We start from the raw sequence: 12,056 nt of genomic DNA on the forward strand, positions 1-12,056 counted from the left end.
CCTCCTCACCTCCCTCCCTCCTCACCGTCCCTCCTCCTCCCTCCTCACCTCCCTCTCACCGTCCCTCCTCCTCCCTCCTCCTCCCTCCTCACCGTCCCTCCCTCTCCCTCCTCTCCCTCCCTCCCTCCTCACCGTCCCTCCCCTCCCTCCTCCTCACCGTCCCTCCTCTCTCCCCCTCACCTCCCTCCTCCTCACCGTCCCTCCCTCTCCCCCTCCTCACCTCCCTCCTCCTCTCCCTCCCTCCTCTCTCTCCCTCCTCCCCCCCCTCCCTCCCTCCTCACCGTCCCCTCCTCCTCCTCCTCTCCCTCCTCACCGTCCCTCCTCACCGTCCCTCCTCTCTCCCTCCTCACCGTCCCTCCTCTCTCCCTCCTCACCGTCCCTCCTCACCTCCCTCCTCTCTCCCTCCCCTCCCTCCTCTCTCCCTCCTCACCGTCCCTCCTCACCATCCCTCCTCTCTCCCTCCTCACCGTCCCTCCCTCCTCACCGTCCCTCCTCCCTCCTCTCTCCCTCCTCACCGTCCCTCCTCTCTCCCTCCCTCCTCACCGTCCCTCCTCTCTCCCTCCTCACCGTCCCTACCTCTCTCCCTCCCGTCTCCTCCTCACCGTCCCCTCCTCTCCTCACCTCCCCTCCTCTCCCTCCTCACCTCCCTCCTCCTCACCGTCCCTCCTCTCTCCCTCCTCACCGTCCCTCCTCCTCTCCCTCCTCACCTCCCTCCCTCCTCACCTCCCTCCTCTCCTCCCTCCCCTCCCTCCCCTCCTCACCTCCTCCTCTCTCTCCTCACCCCTCCCCTCCTCACCGTCCCTCCCTCTCCCTCCTCACCTCCCTCCTCCCTCCTCTCTCTCCTCACCGTCCCTCCTCACCGTCCCTCCTCTCTCCCTCCCTCCCTCCTCACCGTCCCTCCTCTCTCCCTCCTCACCGTCCCTCTCCTCTCCCTCCTCACCGTCCCCTCCTCCTCTCCTCCTCACCTCCTCCCTCCCTCCCTCTCACCGTCCCTCCCTCTCTCTCCTCCTCCCTCCTCACCGTCCCTCCCTCACCTCCCTCCCACCCCCCTCACCCTCCCTCCTCCTCTCCCTCACACCGTCCCTCCTCTCTCCCTCCTCACCGTCCCTCCTCACCGTCCCTCCTCTCTCCCTCCTCTCTCCCTCCCTCCTCTCTCCCTCCTCTCTCCCTCCCTCCTCACCGTCCCTCCTCTCTCCGTCCCTCCTCTCTCCCTCCCTCCTCACCATCCCTCCTCTCTCCCTCCTCACCTCCCCTCTCACCGTCCCTCCTCACCGTCCCTCTGCTCTCCCTCCTCACCGTCCCTCCTCTCTCCCTCATCACGGTCCTCCCCTCCCTCACCGTCCCTCCTCTCCCTCCTCCCGTCCCCCTCTCCCTCACCGTCCCTCCCTCTCCCCTCCTCTCCCGACTCACCTCCCTCCCTCTCCCGACTCACCCTCCCTCCTCTCTCCCCTCACCCTCCCTCCCTCTCTCCCGACTCACCCTCCCTCCCTCCTCCCTCTCTCTCCCTCCCTCCTCACCGTCCCTCCTCTCTCCCTCTCTCCTCTCTCCCTCCCTCCTCACCATCCCTCCTCTCTCCCTCCTCACCGTCCCTCCTCACCGTCCCTCCTCACCGTCCCTCCTCACCGTCCCTCCGCTCTCCCTCCTCACCGTCCCTCCTCTCTCCCTCATCACGGTCCTTCCTCTCTCCCTCCTTACCGTCCCTCCTCTCTCCCTCCTCACCGTCCCTCCTCTCCCTCACTGTCCCTCCTCTCCCTCACTGTCCCTCCTCTCTCCCGACTCACCGTCCCTCCTCTCTCCCGACTCACCGTCCCTCCTCTCTCCCGACTCACCGTCCCTCCTCTCTCCCGACTCACCGTCCCTCCTCTCTCCCGACTCACCCTCCCTCCTCTCTCCCTCCTTCAGCTGAGAAAAGGGGACACAGTCTTGCAGCTGATGGTGAGGCTTAAGTTGCACTGCATTACTTCTGCCTCATGAACCAATTAAATGTTGTTACTCCTATGACCAGAGAAATAACAACGACGCAAGCTTATTGAAAACACTCGCATTTTATGGCTTATAAAACGGATGAACTAAGTATTGACAGTGCTGAATAACAACTTAAACATGAACTCAGTCAAGAAAAAAGCAGCTCTCTGCTGTATTCGTTGTCTCTCTACTCGTGGTTTTTATCGTTTTGAAATCTCACAGGATCAACTTTGCTGTGAGTTCAAGGCTTCTGTTTACAGTCTATGGAGCGAGGAAACTGTGCAGACTCGGTGATCTGAGCTATCTGATTGGGCAGCGGTAGACCTATAGGTGCACTTGATTTGCTCTCTGGGCCTGCCGAGTAGGCGGAGTTCTACCTTTAGACACATGAAATGGTTTAAAATGGAAACACTGCCTTCCCGGGACTAGGGCTGCTGAATCAACAGCGCAAAACCAAAAAATGTTTTTAGGAACGCAAGGCTTTATCGTTGGGTTTTTCACAGAAATGCTTGGTGATCGACTAGGAGAGGCTTGGTGATCGACTAGGAGTGGCTTGGTGATCGACTAGGAGAGGCTTGGTGATCGACTAGGAGAGGCTTGGTGATCGACTTGGAGAGGCTTGGTGATCGACTTGGAGAGGCTTGGTGATCGACTTGGAGAGGCTTGGTGATCGACTTGGAGAGGCTTGGTGATCGACTTGGAGAGGCTTGGTGATCGACTTGGAGAGGCTTGGTGATCGACTTGGAGAGGCTTGGTGATCGACTTGGAGGCTTGGTGATCGACTTGGAGAGGCTTGGTGATCGACTAGGAGAGGCTTGGTGATCGACTAGGAGAGGCTTGGTGATCGACTTGGAGAGGCTTGGTGATCGACTTGGAGAGGCTTGGTGATCGACTTGGAGAGGCTTGGTGATCGACTTGGAGAGGCTTGGTGATCGACTAGGAGAGGCTTGGTGATCGACTAGGAGAGGCTTGGTGATCGACTAGGAGAGGCTTGGTGATCGACTTGGAGAGGCTTGGTGATCGACTTGGAGAGGCTTGGTGATCGACTTGGAGAGGCTTGGTGATCGACTTGGAGAGGCTTGGTGATCGACTTGGAGAGGCTTGGTGATCGACTAGGAGAGGCTTGGTGATCGACTAGGAGAGGCTTGGTGATCGACTTGGAGAGGCTTGGTGATCGACTAGGAGAGGCTTGGTGATCGACTAGGAGAGGCTTGGTGATCGACTAGGAGAGGCTTGGTGATCGACTTGGAGAGGCTTGGTGATCGACTTGGAGAGGCTTGGTGATCGACTTGGAGAGGCTTGGTGATCGACTTGGAGAGGCTTGGTGATCGACTTGGAGAGGCTTGGTGATCGACTTGGAGAGGCTTGGTGATCGACTTGGAGAGGCTTGGTGATCGACTTGGAGAGGCTTGGTGATCGACTTGGAGAGGCTTGGTGATCGACTTGGAGAGGCTTGGTGATCGACTTGGAGAGGCTTGGTGATCGACTTGGAGAGGCTTGGTGATCGACTTGGAGAGGCTTGGTGATCGACGAGGCTTGGTGATCGACTTGGAGAGGCTTGGTGATCGACTAGGAGAGGCTTGGTGATCGACTTGGAGAGGCTTGGTGATCGACTTGGAGAAGCTTGGTGATCGACTTGGAGAGGCTTGGTGATCGACTAGGAGAGGCTTGGTGATCGACTAGGAGAGGCTTGGTGATCGACTAGGAGAGGCTTGGTGATCGACTAGGAGAGGCTTGGTGATAGGAGAGGCTTGGTGATCGACTTGGAGAGGCTTGGTGATCGACTTGGAGAGGCTTGGTGATCGACTTGGAGAAGCTTGGTGATCGACTTGGAGAGGCTTGGTGATCGACTTGGAGAGGCTTGGTGATCGACTAGGAGAGGCTTGGTGATCGACTAGGAGAGGCTTGGTGATCGACTAGGAGAGGCTTGGTGATCGACTAGGAGAGGCTTGGTGATCGACTTAGGAGAGGCTTGGTGATCGACTAGGAGAGGCTTGGTGATCGACTAGGAGAGGCTTGGTGATCGACTAGGAGAGGCTTGGTGATCGACTAGGAGAGGCTTGGTGATCGACTTGGAGAGGCTTGGTGATCGACTTGGAGAGGCTTGGTGATCGACTTGGAGAAGCTTGGTGATCGACTTGGAGAGGCTTGGTGATCGACTTGGAGAGGCTTGGTGATCGACTAGGAGAGGCTTGGTGATCGACTAGGAGAGGCTTGGTGATCGACTAGGAGAGGCTTGGTGATCGACTAGGAGAGGCTTGGTGATCGACTAGGAGAGGCTTGGTGATCGACTAGGAGAGGCTTGGTGATCGACTAGGAGAGGCTTGGTGATCGACTAGGAGAGGCTTGGTGATCGACTAGGAGAGGCTTGATGATCGACCGGTTGGCGACCACTGATCTAAGCCTTCTGCTCTGCATCAGATTCCTGACTTTTTAATGTTTGTTAATGTAGCCTAGTCCTACTGGTTGAATGAATGTGGGATCTGTCTTCCCACAACTGACCCAGAGCCTGTTTGGTATAGGCCATTTCTTTCTCGACATGTTGACCAATAGAATCGGTGAACGTTTCTACTGTGGGGGATAGAAGATTGACAGGCTCGTTATTTTGCTGTTTGTTACTCGTCTTGTTGGTTGAGGAAAAGTACATTTGGACGGTTATTCTAACATCTTCAAAGTGAGAATCAGAATTTGGTAATAAGTACCACACATTGTTGCATCTTCAACTTGCATGTTCTGTTAATATGAATTACCATAATTTAAATGTGATTTCTGTCATTCTGACAGATGGTGGACGCCCTAATCAGCTTAAGCACCCAATGCATATGAGGTCCGTTAAATTTCTCAAATGTCCGGTAAATTCAAATGCTTCTTGACAAAATATCCAGCGCAACATTTTCCTAACGGAAACCCTGGAATAGGGGGCCATTTGGGACAGTCTATAGCTTCTATAACTGTAGGGATGTAAATTAAATGATGTATTATAGGACCATTTAGATGACAAATAACAAACAGAGTGGTGGTGGCCTCAACAAAGCTGGTCTCAAATGACGAGATAACCTTGTCTGAGACATGAAGATTCATGTTAGCTCCCAAAGCTAATGCCTAGACTTTAGCTCAGTGGGATAACATGGTAGAGAGTCACACTGACAACCCAGGTATGATACCCAGTTCAACATACTCACCCAGTAGAGTCCTCAGGGGAGGAGAGGTCCACCACTGCAGAAAGAAGAGGAAAAGGTTCACTTTACTATGAAACATTGTAGCGAAACCTCACAACAAATCAATGTTAGATGTACAGTAAGTATTTCTATATTGTTGTAGTATATTTGGTAAATCAAACTTTTTAAAAGCAATGGCTATGCCCACTGTGGTGGAGTCTGGTAGTGCAACCTGTCTATACTACGCCCCCTGTGGTGGGGTCTGGTTGTGCAACCTGTCTATACTGCGCCCCCTGTGGTGGGGTCTGGTAGTGCAACCTGTCTATACTGCGCCCCCTGTGGTGGGGTCTGGTAGTGCAACCTGTCTATACTGCGCCCCCTGTGGTGGTGTCTGGTAGTACAGCCTGTCTATACTATGTCCCTTGTGGTGGGGTCTGGTAGTGCAACCTGTCTATACTACAACCCCTGTGGTGGGGTCTGGTAGAGCAGCCTGTCTATACTATGTCCCTTGTGGTGGGGTCTGGTAGTGCAACACGTCTATACTACAACCCCTATGGTGGGGTCTGGTAGAGCGGCCTGTCTATACTATGTCCCTTGTGGTGGGGTCTGGTAGTACAGCCTGTCTATACTATGTCCCTTGTGGTGGGGTCTGGTAGTACAGCCTGTCTATACTATGTCCCTTGTGGTGGGGTCTGGTAGTGCAACGCGTCTATACTACAACCCCTGTGGTGGGGTCTGGTAGACAGCAGCCTGTCCCAATACCTCTATCAGCCTCAGGGGAGCCGAGAGCAGCCTGCACCGTGGTAAACTTCTCCAACAGCAACACACTCTGCCCCTCTTCAAAACCCAGATCCTACAGGAGAGAGAAGGGGTGAATTGATAAACTGATATCAGATCAGATCTCAGGAACAAAACAGAAAAGACAAAAAAATCTCATCACAAGTTCACCAATCAACACCAAAGTTATCCTATAACAAAAGACAAGAGCCGATGGTAGGCGATCGCATAAACCTCCAATTCCTTTCATTCTGTTAGCAAACGTGCAAACTCTTGAAAATAAAATCGATGACCTACGCGGAAGATTAAACTACCAATGGGACATACAGGACTGTAATATTTTATGCTTCACAGAGCCGTGGCTGAACGACGCCATTATCAACAGGTGGCTGGTTATACGCTGTATCGGCAGGAAAGAACAGCGTCGTCGTTCAGACCTGGTGCGGCAGGTAGCCTAGTGGTTAGAGCGTTGGACTAGTAACCGAAAGGTTGTAAGATCAAATCCAGGAGCTGACAAGGTAGAATAAATCTGTCGTTCTGCTCCTGAACAAGGCAGTTCAGTTCAGTCTGAGGCCGTCATTGAAAATAAGAATTTGTTCTTAACTGACTTGCCTAGTTAAATAAAAAACTAAAAGACAAGGGGCGGCGGACTATGTATTTTTGTAAATAACTCCTGGTGCCCCATATCTAAGGAAGTCTCAAGGTTTTGCTCACCTGAAGTAGAGGATCTCATGATAAGCTGTAGACCACACTGTCTACCTAGAGAGTTATCATCTGTATTTTTCATAGCTGTCTCCATACCACCACTGCTGGCACTAAGACCACACTGAATGAGCTGTATTCCGCCATAAGCAAACAGGAAAATGCTCGCCCAGAGGTGGCGCTCCTAGTGGCTGGGGACTTTAATGCAGGGAAACTTAAATCAGTCTTGCCAAATTTCTATCAGCATGTTAAATGTACAACCAGAGGGGGAAAAAACTGGACCAACTTTACTCCACACACAAAGATGCATACAAATGTACGTATGGTCAGATTTGGCAAACCTGACCATAATTCTATCCTCCTGATTCCTGATTACAAGCAAAAATGAAAGCCTGAAGCACCAGTGACTCGATCAATAAAAAAAAGTGGTCAGATGAAGCAGATGCTAAGATACTGGACTGTTTTGCTAGAACAGACTGGAATATGTTCCGGGATTCCTACAATGGCATTCAGCAGTACACCATCTCAGTCATTGGCTTCATCAATAAGTACATCATCCCCACAGTGACCGTACGTACATACCCCAACCAGAAGCCATGGATTACAGGCAACATCCTCACTCATCCTCATCCTCACTCAATCCTCACAAGGAGCGGGACTCTAACACGGAAGCTTATAAGAAATCCTGCTATGCCCTCCGACGAACCATCAAACAGGCAAAGCGTCAATACAGGACTAAGATCGAATCGTACTACAATGGCTCTGACACTCATTGGATGTGGCAGTGCTTGCAAACCATTACAGACTACAAAGGGAAGCACAGTCGAGAACTGCCCAGTGACACGAGCCTACCAGAAGTACTAAACTACTTCTATGCTCGCTTCGAGGCAAATAACACTGAAACATGCATGAGAGCACAAGCTGTTCCAGATGACTGTGTGATCACGTTCTCTGCAGCCAATGTGAGTAAGATCTTTAAACAGGTCAACATTCACAAGACCGCAGGGCCAGATAGATTACCAGGACGTGTACTCCGAGCATGCGCTGACCAACTGGCAAGTGTCTTCACTGACATTTTCAACCTCTCCCTGTCCAAGTCTGTAATACCAACATGTTTTAAGCAGACCAACATAGTGCCTGTGCCCAAGAACACTAAGGTAACCTGCCTAAATTACTTCCGACCCGTAGCACTCACGTCTGTAGGCATAAAGTGCTTTGAAAGGCTGGTCATGACTCACATCAACACCATTATTCTAGAAACCCTAGACCCACTCCAATTTGCATATCACATCAACAGATCCACAGATGATGCAATCTCTATTGCACTCCACACTGCCCTCTCCCACCTGGACAAAAGGAACACCTATGTGAGAATTCTATTCTCATTGACTACAGCTCACAGTTCAACATCATAGTTATTAAAGCTCATCAGGGAACTAAGGACCCTGGGACTAAACACCTCCATCTGCAACTGGATCCTGGACTTCCTGACGGGCCGCCCCAAGGTGGTAAGGGTAGGTAACAGCACATCCTCAACACGGGGGCCCCTCAGGGGTGCATGCTCAGTCCCCACCTGTATTTCCTGTTCACTCATGACTGCATGGCTAGGCACAACTCCAACACCATCATTACGTTTGCCAATGACACAACAGTGGTAGCACTGATCACCGACAACGACCAGACAGCCTATAGGGAGGAGGTCAGAGACCTGGCAGTGTGGTGCCAGGACAACAACCTCTCCCTCAATGTGATCAAAACAAAGTAGATGATTGAGGACTACAAGAAGCTTCCTGCCAAGCTTCCTGCCATCCAGGACCTCTATACCAGGCGGTGTCAGAGGAAGGCCCTAAAAATGGTCAGATTCCAGCCACCTTAGTCATAGACTGCTTTCTCTGCTACCACAGGGCAAGCGGTACCGGAGCGCCAAGTGTAGGTCCAAGAGGCTTCTAAACAACTTCTACCCACAAGCCATAAGACTGCTGAACATCTAATCAAATGGCTACCCAGACTATTTGCATTGCCCCCCCCTCTCTTTTATACTGCTGCTACTCTCTGTTGTTATCATCTATGCATAGTCACTTAAATAACTCTACCTACATGTACATATTACCTCAACTAACCGGTGCCCCCGCACATTGACACTGTATCGGTACCCCCTCCGTATATAGTCTTCGCTATTGTTATTTTACTGCTGCTCTTTAATTACTTGTTAATTTTATAGGGGTTCGTAAGTAAGCATTTCACTGTAAGGTCTACTACACCTGTTGTATTCGGCGCAGGTGACTAATAAAATTTGATTTGACCCCTGACCCCAGTCTCCCCTCACCATGAGCTGCAGGACCTTGCAGTTGAAGAGCTCAATGGAGGCCTCCTCACAGTCCTGATCCAGCTTCAACACCTGCTGCATGGCCCCCTCTGCCTCACCATACCGCTGGAGAGAGAAGAGGGGAGGAAGATGGAGTCAGATTTCACAGACAGACAGACACACACAGGAATGTTCACGTTGACAGTAGAGAGCTCAGACACTGACCTTCAACCCCATCAGTGCACTCCCCTTGCGGAAGTATCCCTTTGGCCAATCAGGGGCGAGCTGGATGGACCTCTGAGCATCTGATAGGGCAGAGGGGTAGAGCTCCAGACACCAGTAGCAGTATGAACGATTCCCAAAGAACCTGAAAGAGAAAGAGAGACAGATAGCGAGAGAGGGAAGGAAGAAAGAGAGAGAGAGAGAGAGGACACATTAAAACACAAGTTGACAGAAATCTAATTTCAGGTCAGAGAGCATAGTTGGTGTGATATGTTGTATTTAGGGTCAGAGGTCAAGCTTTAAGGTGCACCTGTGGTCTTTGGGGTCACAGTGGATAGCCTCAGAGAACATGTCCACAGCCTGAGAGTACTGGCCCTGCTTAAACAACTGAATACCCTTCTCTGGAGGAGAACACACACATACAGTGTTAAACTGGGGTCATTTCAGTGGATAGAAATAATCATTCTGAGACAATTGTGTTCATGTCACCTGTTAGTGAAGCTCCCTTCTTCTTCACAGGGTCTGAACTCTCCACCTGAAATAAGACAACTCAGTTAACACTGCCTCTGTGTGCACATGAGTGTGTGTGTGTATCCAGCCCTCCGTACCTCGCTGGTCCTGGACTCGTTCTCCTTGTTCTCTCTAGAGGCGTGGCCTGCACTGGTCCTGGCTTTGGGTCTGATGTGACTGGCAGCGTTTGCCACAAACGCACTGCGGACGTCCCACTCTGGCTCCTAGAGGAGGAGATATAAACCAAAACGGCACCCTTATAATGCACTGCTTATGACCAAGGCCCATAGAATCATATAGCTCTGGTCAGAAGTAGGGCATTATATAGGGAATGGGGTGTCATTTGGGCTGCAGATATAATAGACAGAAAGAGACAAAGAAATACTTTCTATCATCCTATATCTATTTGTTTCTCTGGTGTATCCTCCCCTCCATACCTCCCTGCCTTCCATGTCCTTCCCTCCCTCCCCTACCTCCTCTGGGGTCCTGACAGGGGGCTGGCGGTTGCTCTTGTTCCCAGACACAGTGAGAGGAGGCGTGGGCTTGTTCTTGGCAGGAGGTACTGCCCTCTCTACCTCCTCCTTCTCCTCCTCACTTTCACTCTCAGACTCTGATGCTTCTCCCTCCTGCTCAGCATCCGTGCTCTTCTCCTTCTCCAGTTTCTTTCGTTCTTTCTGTCTCTGTAAAGAGAGAATGGTAAAAGGTGTGTTGAGAGAGGGTAAGGAGGACAGAGATGATGATGGCAGGTGGACCAGGTACGACAGAGATGACAATGGCAGGTGGACCAGGTACGACAGAGATGATGATGGCAGGTGGACCGGGTACGACAGAGATGATGACGGGTGGACCGGGTACGACAGAGATGATGATGGCAGGTGGACCGGGTACGACAGATATGATGATGGCAGGTGGACCAGGTACGACAGAGATGATGATGGCAGGTGGACCAGGTACGACAGAGATGACAGGTGGATCGGGTACGACAGAGATGATGACAGGTGGACCAGGTACGACAGAGATGATGACAGGTGGACCGGGTACGACAGAGATGATGGCAGGTGGACCAGGTACGACAGAGAAGATGATGGCAGGTGGACCAGGTACGACAGAGATGATGACAGGTGGACCGGGTACGACAGAGAAGATGATGGCAGGTGGACCAGGTACGACAGAGATGATGACAGGTGGACCAGGTACGACAGAGATGATGACAGGTGGACCGGGTACGACAGAGATGATGACAGGTGGACCGGGTACGATAGAGAAAATGACAGGTGGACCGGGTACGACAGAGATGATGGCAGGTGGACCGGGTACGACAGAGATGATGATGGCAGGTGGACCAGGTACGACAGAGATGATGATGGCAGGTGGACCAGGTACGACAGAGATGATGTTGGCAGGTGGACCAGGTACGACAGAGATGATGATGACAGGTGGACCAGGTACGATAGAGATAATGACATGTGGACCAGGTATGACAGAGATAATGACAGGTGGACCAGGTACGATAGAGATAATGACAGGTGGACCAGGTACGATAGAGATAATGACAGGTGGACCGGGTATGACAGAGATGGCAGGTGGACCAGGTACGACAGAGATGATGACAGGTGGACCAGGTATGACAGAGATAATGACGGGTGGACCAGGTATGATGACAGGTGGACCAGGTACGACAGAGATGATGACAGGTGGACCGGGTACGACAGAGATAATGACAGGTGGACCAGGTACGATAGAGATAATGACAGGTGGACCGGGTACGACAGAGATGATGGTTGGTGGACCAGGTATGACAGAGATAATGACAGGTGGACCAGGTACGATAGAGATAATGACAGGTGGACCGGGTACGACAGAGATGATGGTTGGTGGACCAGGTACGACAGAGATGATGACAGGTGGACCAGGTATGACAGAGATAATGACAGGTGGACCAGGTATGATGACAGGTGGACCAGGTACGACAGAGATGATGATGGCAGGTGGACCAGGTACGACAGAGATGATGACAGGTGGACCAGGTACGATAGAGATAATGACAGGTGGACCGGGTACGACAGAGATGATGGTTGGTGGACCAGGTATGACAGAGATGACAGGTAATGACAGGTGGACCAGGTATGACAGAGATGATGACAGACCAGGTATGACATAATGACAGGTGGACCAGGTGGACCAGGTATGACAGAGATAATGACAGGTGGACCAGGTATGACAGAGATAATGACAGGTGGACCAGGTATGACAGAGATAATGACAGGTGGACCAGGTATGACAGAGATAATGACAGGTGAACCAGGTATGATGACAGGTGGACCAGGTATGACAGAGATAATGACAGGTGGACCAGGTATGACAGAGATAATGACAGGTGGACCAGGTATGACAGAGATGACAGGTGGACCAGGTAT

General features: G+C 51.8%; 1 protein-coding gene across 1 annotated transcript in view; it reads right to left on the reverse strand.

Moving 5' to 3' along the window:
* Positions 1-12,056, reverse strand: part of LOC135534181 (uncharacterized) — a 39,164-nt gene that overhangs the window by 12,190 nt on the left and 14,918 nt on the right. The window contains exons 3-10 of the mRNA XM_064961290.1: positions 10,113-10,319; positions 9,738-9,863; positions 9,619-9,664; positions 9,440-9,530; positions 9,133-9,274; positions 8,929-9,033; positions 5,886-5,976; positions 5,148-5,181 (exon numbers count right to left, since the gene is read on the reverse strand). Of these exons, the coding sequence (XP_064817362.1) occupies positions 5,148-5,181; positions 5,886-5,976; positions 8,929-9,033; positions 9,133-9,274; positions 9,440-9,530; positions 9,619-9,664; positions 9,738-9,863; positions 10,113-10,319 (842 nt within the window). The remainder of the gene's footprint in view (positions 1-5,147; positions 5,182-5,885; positions 5,977-8,928; positions 9,034-9,132; positions 9,275-9,439; positions 9,531-9,618; positions 9,665-9,737; positions 9,864-10,112; positions 10,320-12,056) is intronic.

This window comes from Oncorhynchus masou, chromosome 5 (assembly GCF_036934945.1).
Source record: "Oncorhynchus masou masou isolate Uvic2021 chromosome 5, UVic_Omas_1.1, whole genome shotgun sequence".
Taxonomy (NCBI): Eukaryota; Metazoa; Chordata; class Actinopteri; order Salmoniformes; family Salmonidae; genus Oncorhynchus; species Oncorhynchus masou.